Source organism: Oryzias melastigma, linkage group LG1 (genome assembly GCF_002922805.2).
Source record: "Oryzias melastigma strain HK-1 linkage group LG1, ASM292280v2, whole genome shotgun sequence".
In the NCBI taxonomy this organism is placed as follows: domain Eukaryota; kingdom Metazoa; phylum Chordata; class Actinopteri; order Beloniformes; family Adrianichthyidae; genus Oryzias; species Oryzias melastigma.
This window is the reverse complement of record NC_050512.1, coordinates 24,462,874-24,485,437: the sequence shown is the minus strand read 5'-3', so window position 1 is coordinate 24,485,437 and position 22,564 is coordinate 24,462,874. Positions and strand designations below refer to the sequence as shown.

The 22,564-nt window shown below is 37.2% G+C and overlaps 2 protein-coding genes across 4 annotated transcripts in view; both read left to right on the top strand.

The window, feature by feature from the left end:
* The window catches only part of LOC112157096 (malate dehydrogenase, cytoplasmic), a 12,866-nt gene extending 2,937 nt beyond the window's left edge, over positions 1-9,929 (top strand). The window contains exons 1-9 of one of the 2 annotated variants that reach the window (XM_024289634.1): positions 3,341-3,568; positions 4,317-4,415; positions 5,569-5,665; positions 6,240-6,415; positions 7,949-8,071; positions 8,495-8,671; positions 8,752-8,865; positions 8,952-9,041; positions 9,488-9,929. In XM_024289634.1, the coding sequence (XP_024145402.1) occupies positions 3,566-3,568; positions 4,317-4,415; positions 5,569-5,665; positions 6,240-6,415; positions 7,949-8,071; positions 8,495-8,671; positions 8,752-8,865; positions 8,952-9,041; positions 9,488-9,610 (1,002 nt within the window). In that variant the 5' untranslated portion in view covers positions 3,341-3,565 and the 3' untranslated portion in view covers positions 9,611-9,929. Of the gene's footprint in view, positions 1-3,340; positions 3,569-4,316; positions 4,416-5,568; positions 5,666-6,239; positions 6,416-7,948; positions 8,072-8,494; positions 8,672-8,751; positions 8,866-8,951; positions 9,042-9,487 lie in introns of those variants that run through there. The other variant, XM_024289633.1, reaches the window with a different exon arrangement.
* Positions 9,930-11,403: 1,474 nt separating this feature from the next.
* LOC112157008 (UTP--glucose-1-phosphate uridylyltransferase) lies at positions 11,404-22,427 on the top strand. Of its 2 annotated transcripts, none has more exons than XM_024289424.2 (10): positions 11,404-11,631; positions 13,787-13,902; positions 16,315-16,422; positions 19,077-19,262; positions 19,335-19,468; positions 19,606-19,903; positions 19,979-20,176; positions 20,457-20,699; positions 21,045-21,149; positions 22,105-22,427. In XM_024289424.2, the coding sequence occupies exons 2-10, from the start codon at positions 13,804-13,806 to the stop codon at positions 22,210-22,212; spliced, it is 1,479 nt and encodes a 492-aa protein (XP_024145192.1). In that variant the 5' UTR covers positions 11,404-11,631; positions 13,787-13,803; the 3' UTR covers positions 22,213-22,427. The 2 variants fall into 2 exon arrangements, with proteins under 2 accessions (XP_024145192.1, XP_024145191.1); XM_024289423.2 differs by lacking the exon at positions 11,404-11,631 and adding an exon at positions 13,281-13,464.
* Positions 22,428-22,564: the final 137 nt, after the last annotated feature.

Here is a 22,564-nt window from a genome sequence, read left to right as displayed (position 1 = left end):
TTTTTTTTTTTTTTTTTTGTACCGCTAATGCTAAGCTAGCCAGAGAGCGTGTAAACAAAGAGCTCTCACTTATGAATGACGGGAAGGGTTGCTGCAGTCCCTCCACATCTCAAATGCAAATTTCTAATGAATTCCTGCCACTTTGCAGGAGAAGTACTCCTTTTTTTCTGGCAATGCTTTGAAAATGAATCAAAAGATGATCAGAGTGGATCTTTGGATACTTTAGAAGTATGTTGTTTTCCTGAATATCTCCATCTTTTTTTAATTATTGCTCTTTTCTGGGCTTAAACAAACAAAAAGTTACATATTATTAGTCTCAATACCCCAAACTTCACACCAATGCTGTCAATAATCGGACTGCCATTATTCTATCTTCTTTATTGTTCTTCATTTTTGCTCCTAGACTTCCAAATTAGCATCTTTTTACACACAAGAATGTGAAGCTCGCTTCTCTTCGCTAGCTTTCTGCAGAACAAAACTGTCCAACTCTGGTCCCAAAGATCTGCTATTTTATTGGTTTTCCAATTATTTTTGCAACTGATGTGTGGATTTCTGTTTCAGCTTGAAATAAAAAAATCCAGCTGTTTTGCGCCAAATAAAGCAGGAATAACAGAAAAACTATTGATAGATCCTAAGGATCAGTCTGCAGTAAAGCAGCTAGAAAACGTTTTTTTTACCAAACTTTTTAAAAAAAAGCCTCCTACCAAAGTGTGGGTAATAACACTTAAACATAAGTTATAACTGACTCTGATCTGACTGAATGCTCATTTGCAAGAAGTTTCACTTTTTTCTTATTTTTTTCCTTCTTTTGTTGCAGACTCTTAAAAGATAAAAAAGACAACAAAAGTGATGTTGATCCACATTCTTGCTTCAAAATATTTTATAATGTTCACTGTCATTAAAGTCATCTTTCTAGACTCAATCTAAAAACATAAGATTTATTGTACTTATTACCAGAAAACACAAACACGAATACTTTCTGTAACTGATATTCTGGCTAATGCCTTGTGCAGAAATGAACTTTTATTCTGAAGGCTGCAACGAGCGGCTTCCTGCTGCGTGTCTGGAGTTTGCTGCAGCAGAACGTTCTGCAGATTATCAGCACCACGGTCAGTTCCTGTCTGGGTTCCAGCTCTGTTGAACTCTGCAAACAGCACAGAGATCAACATGGCTGCCCGTGTCCTTGACAGGTGACTGTAACTGAAAACCTCACCTGCCTGAAACTGAACTGTCTCCCTTCAAACGGACATGAATTCATTCATAAACCTTTACTGCATTCCTTTAGCCTCACTGTTTACTTTTTTTTAAGGCAAAAGTCAAAACTTTGGTGCAATTGTTCTTTTATTTTGGTCTCATGGTTTGAAAAAGATGACAAAATATTTAAAAATTACCACTTATTTTTACATTTTTTTCTCCTTTTTTTTAAAGAAAACAATTGGTTCATTGTGTGACTTCCCGACTGTTGTATACAATTAGGGTGTGGTTCTACACAACCTCGATCAGATCAGACAGCTCTGAGGAGATTAACCTCCATTAACCTCCCGCCATACTGCAGATAACAAGCTAGACACCTAAACAAGCTAGCAGCTGAATCTTCCCTCAAAGGCAAGTGAACTTTGTTCTAAATTACCTCTAAAGTTTAGTTTAAAAAGATTTGCTTACAACTTTTATATAATTTCTTTTTTTCAAATCTCACTAATACCTCTTTTTTAGGTTATACTGTAAAAAATAGTTTTTTTGACAAATCTAACATTCAATTCTAATCTGGTTTTTAAAAGTTAATATAAAGCTTCAGTTGCCATAAATATAAAATTAAGGAATAAAAGTTTTTGTTATTAAGTAAAAAACAAAGTTTATGATTAAGTAAAAAGAAAAAAAAAGGTTTTCAACATTGAAGTTGGTGGGACATTCTTCTTTTCTGAAACCAGCCTCTAGTGGTCATTCCAGGAACTACAATATAATCTATTTCAGGGTTGAGTTGTGTCTAGAGTTTAAAATTGAGGGGCTGGGAAAACCATACATTTTCCAATTTAAATGAGTTACTAGTGTTTTTGTGATCTACAACTTTTGATTATGTTGTTAAAATCAGCGGAATTTGACAGGACAGTTTCCCCTGGATGATATTGCAAACGTTTAGCGCAGAAAAAAAAAGTATTTTAGGTTAACTGGCCATAATTTTATCATCTCATTAGACTGAATGGGGTGATACGGCAGCATCCATCCTCAAGCTTTAATCATCAACAATGTGAGGCAGAACCTTTTGGTCCAAAATTACTTTAAAAAACACTTTTAAGAGAGTTTGTATTGGTATGAAGTACTTTTGTGTCTTCCTAGGAAAAGTGATGTTGTTTCAGATTCCATTCATCTGACCCAATTGAAGGTATACATTGTCAAATATGTTTAAACCTTTTCTTAACAAGGCCCCTTTTCTCCATTTCCTCTCCAAAAGACTGAGCACAACATACAGTAGATGATATGAATAATCTTGGTTTAAAAAAAAGGCAACATATGTAAGATCTCACATAAATATACCTGGTGCACAACAATACGTCAAAATGCCCCACCACTTAGTTCTTATGAAGAACTCAGGGGCTGTTATTCAGAAAACAGACATTAGGAAATTTTACATACTTATATTTTGCATGCTATATGCATGTATTTTGTATTTGAATGTCAAACAAAAAATTCCAAAGTTTAATATTGTTACTTTTGAAATTTATTTATTTTTATTCTCTAAGCTGCACAGACATTTCTAGGGTGGTCTGCTTTTAATTTGTTGAAAGAAGCAGACTCTGTTAATAGAATTTATATTTTCCTGCAGTTTGGGTTACAAAGTTATCTATAAATAGAAAAGTAAGAGGTCTTGTGTCTTTATGCAGTTATTTTTGGAGCAACTGAGACAAAAAATATACATAAATAAGGGAAGGATGCTCCTTTTAGGGGTCTGCTTCTTGTTTACTCTGCATTCTATTGTATTTCAAATGAGTTGAATTGAAATCTGTTTTAGAATTTTAAGGAATCTTAATTTTAATCACCATCAATGTTGTTCCTTTTGTTGGACATTTCCACCCATTTTTCAATATATTTAAGTCTGTTTTATTTATTAGATTGTTGTTAGAAAATGAAAAAAAAGAGTAAAATTATTTTTACATTAAAGATAAGTATTTTTGTAGAGATAATAAAAATCATCAATTGATTTGTTTTTCAGTTGTGCTCAAGCAGCAATTTTTCTACCAACCACTGGGTGTCGCAAGCGTTCAGCTTTCTGACAATAGTGAGGAGAAAAAAAGGTTCCTTTTTTAAAGAAAATCGTCTTCCATATGTGGGCGCGGTTTGAACCAGAGTGATGCATTCTGGGAGACGGAGTCCCGTAAACACATTTGCGGAAGCTGAAGTATTACATCAGGGTGCTTTGGGACTACAAATCCCATGCGTGCTGGGGCGGGTCTCTTCACCGCCTAATTTCACAAAACACGGACAGAGGTGACCCCCACCGTCCAGTCCGACTCTGAGCAGGGAGCACAGGCGCATCCTAGACAACCTCCTTCTTCCACGAGCAGAAAAAATGGTAACAAGAACATTAGATTTAATTTGTTTTTGCAGTTTTAATGTACATAATCGGCTAAATGTATATCAGAACAACGAGAATAGTGAGTTTAATCGTGCATTACTGGATGACATTGAGGCGACGTCACCATTGCATCTTTTTTATGCTAAATATTTGGTTTAACTGCTAAAGACGTATCTGCCTTCCGCCCGCAGTTTAACTGTTGAAAGTTAACAAAAAGGGAAAACAAGACGACGCCACGTTCGGCGAAAGTGCGCAGAAGTTTAACGTTCAGCCGCTCCTACTTCATCTGCTGCATCCATTTTTTTTTTTTTGATAGAAGCAGGCGGCGTGGCAGTGACGTTGACATCCTTTTTCTTAGGGACTTTATCGGCCAGCCAATCAGAGCGAGTCTTGAATCAGATGGAATCATTTTTGAAAAAAATGTCAGTTACCTGACAAGCTAGCTTAACTTGGTTTGGAAAAAAAGATGGCTGCCATGTTTGTTTCTTTTCTTACTTAAATTTTCCCCCTACTAAAGAGTTTTTAAGAGTTCTTCTGATCATTAATGACAGAAGATTGCTTTAAATGTATGAGAATGTCCAAAAATAAAGCACATGTCACGTGCTGTGGCTGTGACATGCAAGGTCATTCTGCCTGATTGGAGTATGGTGGCAGTCTCCTTTCAGAGAAGAATGAACTGGAATTCTTGGTATTGACCTTCAGAGTTCAGCTTAATTCAGTGACCTTGTGTTCGCTTCCTTTGCAGGCCGAACCAATCCGCGTTGTGGTGACCGGGGCCGCCGGTCAGATCGCCTACTCCCTGCTGTACAGCATCGCAAAGGGGGATGTATTCGGAAAGGACCAGGTAGGAACCAGCGGATGTGTTTGTGTCCTGGTAGCAGCTGCAGAAGGAGCCCCTGTTCTCCTGTTCTTGTCAGCTGCACACAACTGTTATGTAACAGCATTACCCTCTGGTTGGATCAGCATACAACCATCCAGCTTTTACATGAAAAAAGAAAATAATGGAAAATCTTGGAAAGCTCTTAATTTTGGTATCTTCTTTTAAAATGATCTGCTTTGATTCGTATTGAAGAGATTTGCAACCTGTTAGCTCATGATTGCATAAATACAAGTATATTTTTAGTGTTTATAATCTGTAATAATATATATATTTAGACAAATCTATGCACATTTTTAATCGTTTATAGTTTTTAGTCTTGCGTAAGCTCCAATTTATTTACCCAGGCTGCAAAAAGTATTATTTTAAAACAGCAGTTTTTAAAAAAAATAAATTATTAAAATAATAATTTTATGTTTTGAGATTGATCTAAATTTGCACATATGTGTAAAAGTTAATATTAATTGATTGATCATAAATTTTGGATACTAAAAATTTGAAGCCGACAGCAGAGGCTTTAAAAAATCTTTTTAAAAACTCCAAATAAAGGATTTCTGCAGACGATCAAAAAATGAAGTTATTGCATGCATTTAAAAAATGAAAAATGTGGAATTAATCTTAAACAAATATATATTTTTACGTCTGTTGCATTCTTTCTTAACCAATTTTTGGAGATTTTTCTGTTAACAAACTTTTATTTTCTATGTATTTATATAGATAACGAGAACTAGGTGTGTAGAGCTGTTACTCTCACTGCAGAGATTTTTTACATTAAATTAAATGTTAAGTCAAAGATGGAAGTAAATATAAATTAAACTAAATTAGCATTTTTTTTAATTGGTGTAATCTACGCAGTCCTGTTTTTGCAATTACTTTATATGGCATTAGATATATACATATATTTTAATTGTATTTACCATTAAATCAGATTTGTTCATTTTCAAATACATTTTGATTGTAATTTTTTTTTTTTTTGTGAATGAATTAATTTGTGTGAAAGTTGTGTCTCACTGAATTTGAGTTAGGTTTTTATATCACCTGTTGAAGAATCAATATGAAATCTCAACATTTTTGATAACTATTAAAAAATTACTTTTTTTTTTTTTTTTTTTTTAAACAGCCAGTCATCTTGATCCTGCTGGACATCCCCCCCATGCTGCCGGTGCTGGACGGAGTCGTCATGGAGCTGCAGGACTGCGCCCTCCCTCTGCTGAGGGGTGAGTCCTTCTCTGAAACTGAATGTTTGGCTTCTTTTAAAAAAGTTTATCCTAAAATAAATTGACTTTTTACATGTTTTAGTTTTTAGACTCTGTTTTAAAAACAATGACACATAGCGTTTAAACTACATGTCATCACAAAGCAACATCAGAAAAGATTTTTCCTTTTTTTTTTTAAACAAATTATTTAGCATCTATGGATGTACTAATTTTTATTGGTTTTGTTTTCTACCCAATGCGAATAAAATAAAACAAATCAGGATCTTTTCCTGAAGCAAAAAACATTTACATTAAAGCTGTTTTAGGTTGTTTCTCTGTCATCCTCCCTCCTCATCCTCTGCTGCTGCTTGCAGGAGGAAGGAGTCTCTGAAATGAAGCTCCTGATTGGCTGCTGGTTCAGACACCACAGCAGCCAATCAGATGAGAGCAGGAGCAGAGCTGAACTCTGACTGAAGTCCAGTCTGATAGCAGCAGCTTAGTTCTAACAAACAGTTCATCTTTATCATCAGCATCTGCTGAGGTGGCAGGAGTTTATCGTGAAGATGGACTCAAAGTTTCCAACTTCTGCTCACAGAGGTCATCCCCACTGACAAGGTGGAGGTGGGCTTCAAGGACATCGATGCTGCCATCTTGGTGGGCTCCATGCCAAGGAAGGAGGGAATGGAGAGGAAGGACCTCCTGAAAGCCAATGTGGCCATCTTTAAGACGCAGGGACAAGCTCTGGACAAGTACGCCAAGAAGACTGTGAAGGTGTGAAACCTCCAACCATCACAGTTTTTCTGTAGGAAATCATGTGACCGTCGGTGCAGTCAGGAACCGATTCCTCGGCCGTTTCATTCTAAGAGATAGAAACAGGAAGTGAAGTTGCTTATGTTGCATCCACACAAGCAGCGGGTTTTCAACTTTGAGAAAAGCTCTCCACAGTCCAGCGGTTTTCATTTGTTTCTGGTACATTCAGAAATTACATTTTTCTCAACTGCACCTAAACTGACCACAAACTTACCAAAAATCTGTTTTATTTGCAGTAAAAAAATTCTGACAAAGTTTAGCTGAAAGATTCAGAGGTTTATTTTTTTTTGTAAAATTATTTAAATTTATTGAACAATTAATAAAAAGAATAAACTTAATTTAGAGCATTACTAAAAAATGTTTCGCCTATATTTTAGCAACTCAGATTAATTTTGCACAAATCAAAATTATTTCCTGTATATTTAAAATATTTATATGTCAGAGATTGGTCAATGTGTCATGAAATGTTTAACATTTTAACATGTAGCAGGTTTTTTTTCTTTAGCGGTTTTTGAGGATGTGGTGTTCTGTTTTCCATGTACTAAAAGAAAGAGGGAAAACATATTTGTGTCTTTATACTCCTAGACTCCAGATGGCGCTGTTTGTGCTGTTAAAGTTAGAAAACAAAAACTTTTTTGTTCTTTTTTAAAAATGGATGACATGTGATATTTTTTTTTTGAGGTATTTAATATATTTTTACTAATTGATTTTCTGTAGTTGCAATTACCTTTTAGTTACTTGGTTGCTATGGCTACACCGACATTTATTTTATTCATGAGGCTTTAATGATTGGCTGTTTTTACTCTCCTTTGTGCTTTGATGTTGACATTTTTTTCCAACATTTGCTAACATTTCTGTAGTAATGTTTGTTAAATGTCAGTCAGGCTCCATAGCGGAGGCCCCAGTCTCTCCTGAGGTCAAAGTTCATGTGCAAAGAGACTGGAGACTTTTTTTAAAAACATTTTTATAGCATGTTTGGTTGAAAAAAAAAGTCATAACTAAAGGATTAACTTAATCTAAAACATTTAACTCTTTTCAAGTTGTTTATTAGATGTAATTTGTGCTTTAGACTGGTTTAAAAATTCTTCAGGCCACCATGCAGAGTCACATCAGCTCACTGCTATAGGGTTTAGTGTCCAAAGACGCTGGGTAGTCAAGCCTGAAGCCCCTTACACTTGAAGGCCGCTCCATCTTGCACCGATGCATCAATAATTTCTTGCATCGTCTTTTTTCAAACTACAAAACTTTTTTTTTTTTTTAATGTAAGAATTTATCATTTTTATGAAAATAAAAAAAAAGAACAAAGCAGTTTATTTATCTTTAATCTTTATTCTACTGAAAAATCCCATTGAGAAAAGTAGAAAAAATATAATTGAAATGAACAGTATAGTAATAACTCATAAGTTATTAAATAATACGTTTATTCTGGATTATGCTATTATTCAAAACCACAAACCGTAGCTGTGCGTTAACCGACGTCTTTCTCTTCCTCAGGTCTTGGTGGTTGGAAATCCTGCAAACACAAACTGTCTGATCGCCTCCAAGTCCGCTCCATCCATTCCCAAAGAGAACTTCTCCTGCCTGACCCGGCTGGACCACAACAGAGCCTGCTCCCAGGTACGGCCCGGTTCACGCTTCCTTCGTCCTGACGTCCTTTACTGCAGCAAACGCAGGAGGGATGGGTACTAAAGGACCCTGAAGTCCATGTTCACATTTTTACTCTGCAAGGGTAGCGCCACCAGTAGGGCAAAAAGCCAATGAAACAAACATGGTTCTGACAAAGATGTCTGCAGCAAAACAAACAAAAAAGATCAAGAAAATTGTCTATATTTTAATCTATATTTAAGCTTCAGAATCAATTCAGCAAATGTGGTTTTAGATTCCAGGTGTTTGTATTTGGCTTTGTTACAAAGGACAAAATTAATATTTTTCCCTCAAACAATAAAACTTTGTAAAATAGTTGATCAAACAAAAGTGTGTTTCACAAACTGTGAATTTGATGTTTGATTTTCTGAAAATGTGTTTGCGTCTGTCCTGCAGGTGGCGATGCGCTGCAGCGTTTCCTCTGACAACGTCAAGAACGTCATCATCTGGGGGAACCACTCCTCCACTCAGTACCCCGACGTCCATCACGCCAAGGTGAACCTCAACGGCGCGGAGGTGAGCGCCTACGACGCCGTGAAGAACGACGCCTGGCTCAGAGGAGACTTCATCTCTGTGAGTGCGCCACCTGCTGGAGGCAAACGTCGAGCCAAGTCTGGTCTCCACGGAGTGTGACGCTTTTGTTGGTTCTGCAGACCGTGCAGCAGCGAGGCGCTGCTGTCATCAAGGCCAGGAAGCTGTCCAGCGCCATGTCTGCGGCCAAAGCCATCTGTGACCACATGAGGGACATCTGGTTCGGCACGAAGGAGGTCCGCACAGAATTCTGGAGTTACTTTCTCTTCGACATTAACAGAAAAACTGATGTTCTGACTGACGTCTTCAATGATCTAAACAGGGCGAGTTCATCTCCATGGGAGTCTACGCTGCAGGAAACTCTTACGGCATCCCAGAAGATCTCATCTACTCCTTCCCCATCCAGATCAAGGTGAGAGATGCTCTAAAGATGAAGCATGAGAAGAGATTCTGGGGCCATTTTTACCTTAAAGATGAAATAAAACATCTACAAGCTGAGAGTTTATTCTTTAGGCTCATTAACAAAAATAAATCCTGACGGATCAGTGAAGTCCAAAGCCCCAAACAAAGAACAGTGTTTTTTTTGTTTGTTTTTTATCCAGAGTGTCAGCACATGATCTGACTGAACTATATTTACTTCAGAGAACTATTATTTCACTGTTTTGTTTATTTTCTTTCCTCATATCTAAAATTACTCACCAATACTTGCTTTATTATTTTTCAAATAAATCTTCCTATATAAACATTCATTTATGATATATTTTTTGTTATTGTTCATTGTTGTACGACAAAACAGCTACTCTGTGTGTAACCTCACAAAATGCCACAAAACTGAGACAAATTTTTCTTCTTTTACAGAACAAGACCTGGAAAGTTGTTGATGGACTCCCCATCAACGACTTTTCACGAGCCAAGATGGACGCCACGGCGGCAGAGCTGGTGGAGGAGCGTGACACCGCCATGGACTTCCTGTCTCAGTGACTATCACCCCCTGCTGGCCAGCAGAAGCTCCCTGATCCGCTGCAGGCGCACCGCTCTCGGCTCTGAAGTCAAAGCCCTCCACTGTTCTAGCTGTTGGAGCTGTGTGTTTGTGTGAGTGTGTGTGTGTTTGCGCATGTGTGACTGCGTGTGTGTGTGTTTGTCACCAGGCCACCTCTTCAGGTTCACTGAGAATCTGTCCAAATCTCCACACCTGGCCTCCTCTGTTCGCTGGACACAAGAGTCTCTGGTAGATAAAACAGTAGATGTGCAGAAACTGTAACAGATCATTTTATCTGCAATAAAACAAACATGAAAACTACTTTTTGAGTCTTCTTTTATTTATGGTATTTTATATTGAGCCTTCAAAAAGGAAAACACACCAACAAAATAAAACCGCCTAAATCCACAAAGCAGAGACCAGGTCGAAACAATGTGAAATCTGCCATAAAAACGACTCAATTCCATGGATTTATCCTAAGAAGTATCACATTTATGTGTCATAACTCTTTATGTATTTTTCTAACCAAAGCTTTAAAAAAAATGTTAAATTTTGAATGAAACCATTGCTAATGTGTTAACAGATGGGATTGGCAAATGGACTGAAGAGCTCGGTCGTTTCAAATAGCATTTTAAAAGAGCAGACTTTTCTATTTAAGAGGTTAGACTTAAAAAAAACAACTTGGTACCCTGAATATTTCTGCTGCATAATCTTTCATTGTTGTGAGTCTCAGTCAGACTTCTGCACCTGTCACTAGGTAATCTTTATAACAAACTGCACCAACTTTTACCGTTATCTCCTGATGTTTTTCAGCTTTTCCAACAGACGTTCGGCAGGTTTACATCAGGGCTCAGAAGAAGAATTTCACAAGCTAACAATACTCCACTCCCAGCCTATTTGTGGTGATTTTACTGTTTAAGGCCTTCAAAGATGTTGCTTTGTTTCCCCTATCTGATGTGGGTTATTTTGGTCACACAGGTTGTGATGACAAAATAACTAGCAGGAGAAAGGTCAGGTCTATATTCTAATTCTAATATTCTAAGTTTCTTTTTGAACAGCTATATTTTTAATCGCATTTATTACTATTAAGTAATATTAAGTTCTCTCTGGAAGCTGATGATTTTAGTATTCAATTACTTTGTTGAAGTTTTGTGGTATGAAATGAAATGTTACCAAGCAAAGTCAAGGATCAAACTCGTTTGACACAGAATCTATTTAGATTTTAAGATTCTTCAGAATAATGCAAAAAAAAGTACTCCGGTGAGCAGCAAAACACCTTTTAAGAGATCAATCTTTATGAGATCTGGACAGTACACGTATTAGCCTTGTGTTGATTTGTTGGCAAAATTACTTTAATGATTTTGAATTTATGGGTTTATTTTATGTTATTTTATTTTGTTAAGTTTATTACAATTGTTGCTATTATTCAATTTTCATTTAAAATTGTGAACAAAAATTGAGTTGACTTGATTTGATGTGTTTCTTGTAGTGTTATGTTTTGGCCACACGGGGGAAACATTGAGCCGAATTTACCAAACCAAGTTTATTTTAGTAAAATAATTATAAATGCTAGTGTTACTGTGATACTATTTTGATTTCAACATAATATAGTTAATGCCTGACCATTATTTCCAAGTTTTTCATTTAAATAGTCATTCTAGGGCTGAAAATTTAATAAAAACAAGACGCTCGAGCGTAACAAGTGGGTCAGTCGAACCCTTGGGTTGGTCCGTGTGATTGACAGGCACCTTGGCCAATCAGCTGCTTGGGTTTCGGTGTGAGCCGTGGTGTTGTCTACGGGGGGTGGGGGTCTCGGTTGCCCGGGACCTACGTGCCCTCTGCTGCTAGGGGGTCAGGGATAATATTTCAGTGCGTTTACTCCCTTTAGGTTCACTTAATTTTCCGGTTTCGTTGCGAGGCTGAGTCCACCGGGAGCGAGCGGCACGCTGCACCGTCCCAGGTTGTCGGTGGGGTCCTGAGGCGTGTTCTTAAGGCTGTCCCGTTACTTTGCCTGTGTGTTCAGGTGGGTCAATCATCAGGTTTTGTTTACTTCTTATGGAGTAAAAAGAGAAAATTATTTGAGATAATTCTGACCTAATATTTGAAGCTGCCTTTGCTCTGCACGTATCTGTGTTTGTGCTCTTTTGCAAACAGTCACTAAGTCGAAAGCTAATTATTTTATTCTTGATTAACATTCTATTTTGATTTACAATATTCACAAGAACTCATACTTTCATGAAATATGAGGAATTCATTTTGATTACAGTCATATTTTTTTCAATTTCAAAATTGTATTTTGTTCCTATTTTATTTCTGTAAATAAAAAATAATGCAGATAAAATGTATCTGAAAAGTAGTTTTAATACGATTTTTTTGTCTAAAAAATTTTAGAATTTAAGTTTTTACAGGCTGTAATTATTTTCTTCAAATATTTCAAAACAAGAAATGCAGGATTCACCAAAATTGGAAAGTAAAAACACAAAACCTCACCTATGTTTAAAGTTCACACAGATTTTCACAAGACAAGACATATTTCCTAAACATAAACACACCAACTGTTGAACAACCATCCCCAATAATTAAAATTTTTAACCATGTGAAGAACAATAACACAAGTGTAAAGTAAAAAGTAAAGTTTATTATGAATAATTTTACAATACCACAGTTTTATTGTTTTGTAAACACCTGCTAATTTTCCAGGTATGTAGCATTAATTTTCTTTTTCTTTTGTAATTTGATTTGATTCGTCTATTTATATTTTCTCTTTTATCGTGAATAATAATCACCCTTGCATTTTTCCCTGTCACATTAACGTGTCCTAAAATAATAAAAATAAATTTTATTTTTTAAAAATAAAGTCATTTTTTTCCCTCTTTAATTCTATCCAACATACCAAACTATAACCCAGGGCTTTTGATTTTGACTGTAATTTGTTCCTTTTTATCCACTTTTCCCTCACATTTAGGTATTAGTTTAGCATTTTAACATTCCTCTTCTTTTAATAGTCTGCTGTCAAACTTCACAGTAAAAGTAGTGTTTTTTTTTGCATTTTTCAGCAAACTTTAAGTTTGCATTTAATTTGTATTTTTGGTTGTGTTTGATTTTGCACCTTTACCACTGTTAAATGTTTGTCTGCATTTTACCAACACTTTACTTTACTGACTTAGTGTGAACCATCCAAATTATTTTTTTATTTTTTAGAATTTCTTTGAATTTGTTGATACATTTTTTCAAATTGTTCATCATGTTGTAACTTGTCTGTGCCATGCTGTCCTTTTTTTATTGCACATTTGTTTTGTTTAGCTCTGTATAACAATGACTGAGCACTGAGAGCTCATTCAAACAGTTACTTTAACACCTCAGTCCAAGAAAGAGCTCCTTCAAAGATCCTTTTTTTGAAAAATAATTAGTGTTGTAATTAAATGTAAGTGTATTTTTATCGTTATTTATTATCTATTTGCTGTTTAGAAGTTTTATTCTAAATAAAATTAGCGTGATATATTTTTTTGTTTTTCCAATTTTTTTAACAAACTAGCATGTAGCATTGATTTTTTTAAATATTTTTGCTATGTTTGAATACACATTTTCAGTTAAAGTAGTTTTAGCGACAGCCACAACACACGTGCTCCATGTGATTGGTCGGTTTGTTTGTGGGCGGGTCCACACAGCAGCTCAGGGCTGAAGCCGCATTCTCATGGGCTTCCTCTGAGCTGAGGATGAGGAGGACGAGTGTTGTTCAGTGAATGACGAGTCTGGATTCTGCTTTTGGACCATTGTTCCTCTTTGTAACCCGAGTTTGAGCTTCCTGAGCCGCGGAGCTGATTGTTCTTTGACAAAATGTCTCTGACTGTAGCAGGTGAGTTTGCACCTTCAGTGCTAACCAAACCTTCTGAGTTTGAGTTATTGCAAGAATGATGAGTTTGTGTTTAAAAGACACAAATGCTTTTTTTTTTTAATGCTGAAATGACTCGTCCTGTGTGATGTAATTGATATGAAGCTGCATTGTGCTGCTGCTGAAACCTTCTCAGATTCCATCAGACCTTTATGTTTGTGTTTGAACCCTAACACCTGTTCTTTCTCTCTCTGTTCTAGTCACTGATGTGCATCAACAGTCTGCAGATTAGTTTTTCCTGCAACATGTCTCTCAGGACTCTGAGTTTACATCTGTGTGCTTCCAGATCTCGCCAGAGGAGCCATGACCGAGTTCCAGGAGAAGCTCCGGCAGCAGCACGAGGACTCGATGCACCGCGAGCTGGAGGCGCTGCTCGCCACCGCCAACAAGGAGGAAGCAGAGGTGAAGGGGAGCTGGCTCCGAAAGCAGTCACATTCAGGCGTTTTGTGAATTGACCTTTCAGAGTTTATCAATGGAACGGCGTCTAAGCCTAAAATGTTTCCTTAATGCAAGAAAAAAAGGTGCTTTAAAAATAACCTGCTGTTGGGATCAAGGCCACACTGTTCTTCAGGTCTTTGGAGACCCTGAACTCACCGGGACAAATGCCACGGCCCTGTTTGCTTGTTGTGTATGCTGAGCAAATATTTGAGCTGAAAGAGTCGCTGGTTTCTCTGAAAAGATCAACCTTTACATGCAGCAAATCAGTTCACAAAGCCAGGAAACACAAAGGAGAGCAAAAACGATAAAAAAATCTCAGCATCACTGAATAAACTTTGCTAGTTTTTTAATGATTTAGAGAAATTTCTGGCCCAAAAAGAACATTTCAGCGACATCTTTTGTTTTACGTTTTCAAAATATGAAAATATAACCTTTAACATTTTATATTATAATGCATTATTTTAAAATTTCTATTTTATTTGCTGGTTGTCACACACTTTTCAGGCATTTTTTTGCCATTATTGTGTTACATCATTAAACCACAGAAGGCAGATGAGTTAAATTCTGTTTGTTAATAATTTACAAAAGCTTTACTGATTTCAATTAGAAAAAAGTTTTAAAGTGCAATACAAGTAAGCTTAGTCTATATTAAAAGTGAGTCAGTATACTTGACATTCACTTAATATACTATTTATATGTTGTAAATTTAAAACGTTAAAATTGAGTTCATATACTTGCTATACTTATACTCAAATATACTTGACAACATCAATTACAAGTGTGCTCCTTTTTGCTAAGAGTAATTTAAATTAATAATATATAAATTGATTTAAGTAATATGACTGAGCTCACTTTAGTAATTAAGTAAGTTTAATTGTTATGTATATCTATTAAAACCATTCTTGACAAACACCAATCTCATTAATTCACGACAAACGGTGTCAACCTGGTGGAATCAGCAAATTTACTGAAAAAAGACGACAAAAAAAAAAACAAAGTAAGCTAATGACATATAGAACACATTGATTGACATTTCTACTACAGATTAGGAGGACTACAGATGAACAACTTCAATGTTATACACATATATGAAAATCAATGCAGGATTTTAATATGAAAGAAAGAAAATGTACCCCAAAGTTCTTCATGCAAAATGTTGTTTATAACAATATTTGAAAAAAAAAAACATTTATTATGATGCCCTAATAGGATGATGGTTATTATCGTAGGGTGTATTCAAACTGGACACATTTTGGTTTGCTTAAAGTGATCCAGTGTTTGTTTCCCAAATAATCTAACTTTTAGTCTGAATAAACACAAGTGGTACTAGAAACGGTCTATCCATATTTGAGGTGGTCTCAGTTCGTTTCCAATTGGACTGAGCTCCGGTTTGCTGTGGGATTCCTCAGCCTGAATATGAAAAGAACAGAGAGCGGAGCAACTGAACCAAAACAGCCACCGTAGCTGGTGGTCATGTGATATAAACAACATTGAAATGAAGCAACAGGACGAATCTAAAGCAACGATTGTTGTTTTATCAGACAGTACACGGTGCTTCTCACTGTTTTCCCATCAATCCATTGGTCATAATAACTCATCAGCGTACCTTCACAGCCGTCATCTCCTCAGTCACCGCCTCAGCCATACTGAAGTAGAGGTAAAACAGACGTTCAAAACTGCTCAGTGAACTGTAAAGTTTCTATACGTGAACTATCCCGACAAGGATTCCAAAGTGCAGGACTTCCATAATTTCCACTTCTTGCCTTCGTAATTCCTGGCCAATGAGTGAAGAGATCTTTAGTCACATGGTTTTGTTTACAAGTGTTGTTCCGGAACAGGAAAGTCCACCTGACAGCGTCTGAATACAGATCAAATGCAACAGAACTCCATCTGGAACAAATGATTTTACACCCTTAAAAACAATTTCAAACCTCACAAACATTTTCTTAACATAAAGCTAAAACAGACCTGTTGTCAGGCTAATAATTTGGTTGATAAAAAATAAACATATGTAGAACTCGTATAGAAATAGGGACATAAACATAGAAGATTATTAGCCTCAAGCTTAAATAAGTCTATGGTTGCCATGGACCTGTGAATATGTCATTTGTATAATTCTTATTTAAAACTAAAAGTGATGGAAACTGATATTCTTCTGTTGTTAAACCATTTACTCAAAATACTTTTGTTCATTTTAAATGCAAAATATAAAAATATTTTTAAAAGTTTTTAAAATATGAATTAGTGGATATATGTTTGTCAATGAACTTTAATCTTGAGTTTTTTGTTGCTGTTCTGTGCTCTAAACAATCCTTTTGGATTTATTGTGTTTGTTCATCAGCTGCAGGCAGTGATGGTCGACTCTTTCTCTTCCAGATCTCCAGGAAAGACTTTGACGGCTTCAAGAAGCTCTTCCACAGATTCCTGCAGGTCAAAGGTCCTTCAGTCGACTGGGCCAAAATCAACCGTCCGCCTGAGGACTCGGTAAGCTCCAGATAACCTGCTGTCCCTATTTACCGGGCTTCACGTTGCAGCCCAGTGAGTCAACACGGATCCGGGTTCAGACGTCAGAACAGCCGAGTTTGACTGAGCGAACTCCACAGGCTGCAGAGTTATGCAAGGCTTTCCCCAAATGTAAATAGAAAGAGAACGCCACTGATTTAGTATTTAATCTAAAGTTATGTAACAGTTCTGCTGTTAAGGTTTTCTCAACTTTTTCACTTTCATTTCCCCACAAAGCCATTCAAATTATTTCACATCTGTTGGTAAGAAAGAATCTTGTGGAAAAAGCTTAATTTATAAAATCTGCTTCTAATTTTCTTGTTTTACGGGAATTAGATTAAATCAACATCAACGTTTAGTTTGCACAAAAATAAAGTTAAATATTGAATTATTTTTGGTCCCTGTGGTTCTGTTTGGGTTTAAAAAGACCAGAAAAATCTAGTTTATATTTGATTACAAAAGAGCTCCAACATTTTAGATTGAAGTTTTGAGGAAACTGAACTAACATGAATCAGCATTAAAAGTCTTAAAGGCAACAAATGTATGAATTTGGAAAGAATATCTTACAAAGCCCAAAAAATGTCTTGAATTTTGATATTTGATCCTTAAAAATTGTCCTGATTTAAATGATCATTATAATACAATTTGTTTGTTGGGCGCCTCTCAAGGAACTCAAGGTCGCCTTACAGCAAAAAAATACAGATTTATACAATAGTAAAAGAGTAATTAAACATGTAAAAAAAGAGAAATCTCTCAGTTTCACATTTTTTGTTAAATATTAACAATTCTTTGGATAAAATAGGGTAAATAAACGAAAGTAGAACCAGTATGAACCAATACGCAGAATTAAAACCGAAAAAATTTTAAACCGCCGGTTAAAAAAAAGAAGAAGAAAAAGAAGTGTGTTAAAGCATCATGGATGGCACAGACCACAAACAACAAGATAGGAAGCTACAGTTTTAATCTAAAATTGGAATAAATGAACACAAAGGGAAATATGGTAACAATTTGGTCTTAGTTTTTGATATAGTTGTCTTTAAAAAGGTCTCAACATTAACTTGGAACCCTGACTTTTATGCACAAAACAAGAAGTTTTCAAATTACATTTTTTAATTATTCACAAACAGGAAGATCATAGAAAAAGGTAAAATAGTAAATCAGAATTCTAGAAGGAAGTTGATGTTTAAGAACCAAAACTTGAAACAAATGTATGTTTGAATTAAATAGTAGCTATATGGACAATAATGTGGAGTATATTTACTGTCTCTTAGTAAAAAAAACGGTTAAAATACTCAAAAAAAGTAGAAAACTGAATTTAAAAAAGGTTGTTTGTAAAGTTTTGATTAAAAATTTGGAGAAAGTAATGGTATAATTGACCTTTTTCTTCCTGTTTTATTCCACGTCTTGTTATAGTTTTTAGAATTGATTGAGTGTATAAAAAATTAGTAGAAAGGAAACATTTGTTTTACAGGAACATAAAACATTTAAAAAAAAAAAAGCAGTTTGTTTTTTCTTGATAATATCTCTCTAATATTTTCAAACCCAACCCTCTGTTTTTGTGCTCCTGAAAGCTTCTCTCTGAGGTCTGTGAGATGCAGCAGCTCCTCTTCAGGACAGGAACAACCTGAGCTCACGTGCAGAACACGTTTTCCTTCATTGAAGGTTTTCTGTCGTATGACTGGTTCTTTAAATGATTCAGGAGGACGGACGTCGTCACTAAAGTTAGTAACCAGACCTGACGGAACACCGCTCGCCTCCGTCCTGCAGCTCAGCATAAATACCCGGCAGAGCGAAGGTTACCTCCCAGAATAGTCTGACCGCTGCAGCATTCGAAAGCTGTCGGACCCCCCCCCACCTCAGTTGCTCTGCAGGGTCACATGACCGTGTTCAAAGAACATGAAACACAATATTCCCAGTGTCCTGAGTTCAAACATGCCGGTGAAGTTAAGGCCGGTTCCAGGATGGATGCCAGCGTATGATTCTGAGTGAGTCACGGTGAGAGTGAGTATGCTGCACATTCTGGAAACACGTGCGTCACATGCTGGAAGATATCACCTGAGAGAAACCCTGAAGTTCTGCTCTTTAAGACCAGAACAAAAATAAACGCCAATGCGGTTAAACTACCACTTCAATCAGATTTTCAGAGAAAACCTCTTAGTGTTTTGCTGTTTTTTCTGCCTTTTCTGACCCCAACAAGACAAAAACATTCCACTTTGGATGCATTCACATTAGGGTTGTTTGTGAACGCTCACCTGAACTTTGATGCAGACCAAACAATCAGTCAAAGAAACTCTAGCTTGCTTGATTGAGAGGCTTTTTATTCACTTGCAAGTGAACTCTGATGTGATTCACTGGAGTGTGAATGCTGGCAGACTGTCCAGAAGATTAAAGAACAGAAGTAAGACATAAATGTTCAATGAGAAAGTTGAGCAGTGAAGACAGCAGATCTCCTCTTTACCACTTCAGTCAAGTTTTACAGAAAAAAAAACAACTTTATTTAAATATTTCATTGTTTTACAACTAAAGAAGTTTTCTGAAACCACTAAAAAATAACCAAAATAATTTTTGTGAGTTCAATTTCAATAGAAAAGCAGGTTTGTGAAGCCGTCTGTCTCCTCTGTTTTATGCTCCATCAGATCCAGCCCTATGACCGGATCAAGGCCAAAGGACTCCCCGACAACATCACGGCCAGCCTCAACAAGCTGGTGGTGGTCAAACTGAACGGAGGACTGGGAACCAGCATGGGCTGCAAAGGCCCCAAGAGCCTGATCAGCGTCCGCAACGAAAACACCTTCCTGGATCTGACGGTGCAGCAGATCGAGGTGCAGAAACACAGAGAGCAGCTCTGAGTGGTGTTTTTGCTCCCGTGTGAGACTTCTCCTCTGTGTCTCCAGCATCTGAACAAAACCTTTAACACGGACGTGCCGCTCGTCCTCATGAACTCCTTCAACACCGACGAAGACACCAAGAAGATCCTGCAGAAGTACTCGCACCACCGGGTCAACATCCACACCTTCAACCAGAGCAGGTGCAACACTCACTCATTCTTGAGAGGGAAACTCTTCTAACTCTCATTAGAAGTCTTATTGCAGCTTTCTTTCTGATTCTCAACCAAACTTTATTTTGAAAAACTATCGGATTTGGACTTCTTTTGGTTCTGTGCAGATATCCGAGGATCAACAAGGAGTCTCTGCTCCCAATCGCTAAGGGCATGGGTCTGAACGGCGCCAACACGGAGGCCTGGTACCCGCCGGGTCACGGAGACATCTACGCCAGCTTCCACAACTCAGGGCTGCTGGACAAACTCCTCGCCGAAGGCAGAGAGTACATCTTCGTCTCCAACATCGACAACCTGGGAGCCACCGTCGACCTCTTCATCCTCCACCACCTGATGAGCCAGCCGGCCGACAAGCGCTGCGAATTCATCATGGAGGTCACAGACAAGACCCGCGCCGACGTAAAGGTGAGCGCCGATCTCGCGGCGAGCAGCTGAAGTGCCGCTCGGCGTGGATGGAAGCTGAGGCGTTGCTCTGTGCAGGGTGGAACTCTGATCCAGTACGAGGACCATCTGAGGCTTCTGGAGATCGCTCAGGTCCCAAAGGCCCATGTCGACGAGTTCAAGTCTGTCACCAAGTTCAAGATCTTCAACACCAATAACCTGTGGATCTCCCTACCCGCCATCAAGAGGCTGCAGGAGAAGAACGCCATGGAGATGGAGATCATCGTCAACCCCAAGGTGGAAACATCTCAAAACCTCCATCCCTAACCAACAAAATCACAAAGAATATTGTGGTTTTTTGTTATTTAAAACTTTTATTGTGCTCAAAAAAAGACTGAAACTTCAACAGAGAAGCACACCGCACCCTTCTGGCTACTCCATACATTTAGTAAATCTAGTAAATTTAGTCAAAAATAAACGCCAAACTTGCAGTGGAGGTTTGTCAAATACCACATCTGTTACTAATATTTTGAACGAAGTTTAACCACTTTGGGTTAACGGCTTGCGCTCTTCGCAGACACTGGACGGCGGTCTGAACGTCATCCAGCTCGAGACGGCCGTTGGCGCCGCCATCAAGAGCTTCAAAAACGCCATGGGGGTGAACGTTCCCCGCAGCCGCTTCCTGCCGGTGAAGACGTCGTCTGACCTGCTGCTGGTGATGTCCAACCTGTACAGCATGGACGCCGGCTCGCTCACCATGAGCAAGAAGAGGGAGTTCCCCACCACGCCACACGTCAAGCTGGGGAGCTCCTTCACCAAGGTCAACCTGAACTTTATGTTTTCTTGTTTTCACACAGTTGCACTACGGATCACCCTGGTTTGATTGAGAGTGATATTTAAAGTAAGAAATGTGATGGAAAAAAAACACTTTTTATCCTGTCTATGGCACTCAAGATCAGGATTTTTTTTTTCTTTTTTGAAGGACACACTTCATTTTGTGAATATTGCTAGGTAAAATATAGTAAAGTCAGATACGTTTGGTAAACTTGTTTAAAATGCTTTTTAATGGTGATGTGAAGTGACCAGGGTCTCGTAGTACCTGAGGAGGGAGGGGCTTTACTACTACAGAGGATGATGCTGAACGCGTTTGGGTTTTCTTCTGCAGGTCCAGGAGTTTCTGAAGAGGTTTGAAAACATCCCCGACATGCTGGAGCTCGATCACCTCACGGTGTCTGGAGACGTCACCTTCGGCAAGAACGTCTCCCTGAAGGTAAATCCCTCCAAGAGAACCCACGACAAGGTTACCACCCATGAAGTTACAATGAAAAGACTGTACTGCTGTCAGCTCTGTGTCCAGACAAACTCAAATATGAAGCAGCAGATGTCAAATGCTAAAAAAAAAAGTTAAAAAAAAAAAAAACAAGATAAATTAAACATGTTAACTTTTTGGTTTTATATTTACCCAAATGCTTTTGTACCACCATAAACTAATTTTAAATTAAATTTAAACATTCAAATTTAAAATTAAATGTCAATTTCCACACTTTAGGAAACTTCAAAAGGAGAATTTGAAAGTCTGATTAGATTAAAATATGAACCAAAATCAATTTTAGGCAGAATGTCGCCCCCTTGTGGTAGACAAATGTACTTCTCCTTCCAATCTGTTAAAACAAAGAGGCTTAAACTACTTTATATTTTCTATTTAGCTAATAAACAAGTTGTAAATATAAAATAATATTTAATAATCAGTTTCTAAAAAACAAGTTTAAAAAGATATAAGCTTAAAAGGAAAGCAAATTTCTCAATGGGGTAAAAATGGTCTTATGTAAAATTCTGATTTTCAGAAATTGGTCCTTGAAAACAGTCAAAACACGCACATGTAATCAAGTTTTTCCACTCATTCCATTACATTCCTTTTTTTAATTTATTAAGTATTTGTGATGAAATTAGGACGTTTTCTTTGGTTCACAAAATTAAATCATAGTTTATTCTGAGGCAAACTACCTTTAACTTAAACTTAAGTCCTGATAAAATATTCTCTTATGGGACTATCTTGGATAGATGAGTCTTTTAAAATCTTTGAAAAAAATAAATCCTTTTTAGGAAATCTAGATCATTTTTTCTAAAGTTAAAATGCTTCATTCTGTCTCTTAAATTAATGGAATACCTTCTAAAACAAATTGTGAAAAATACTAAAATGGTTTTGTTTTTTTTTCTATCTTCAGGGTACTGTCATCATCATCGCAAATCACGGCGACCGCATTGACATTCCCGCCGGGGCGATGCTGGAGAACAAGATCGTCTCAGGAAACCTGCGGATCCTGGACCACTGAGGATCCCGTGGAGACAAAACTCCATCAGAAACGAAACCGCGAGCACTTCGAAGAGACTCAAATTCTCCCTGAGGACTGGGTTTTTCATTTCAAGAAGACCTGCCTATCGGGTCTTCATCGTCCTCTCCGTGGACCTGGAGCTCCTCAAGAGGAGGAAACTCGGTTGGATCGCTGCTGTGGCCTCTTCTTAATAAATAAAGAATGGGTCAGCAGAGCCTCTGTGGTTTGTTGGTTAAGAAACACTTTAGGATTCACATAAAACTTAAATTGAGGTTTTAAAAACGAACTGCACTAAGAACAGTTGAATAATAAGAAAACTAAAATAGTACAACATAAAAGAAATTCTGAAAAA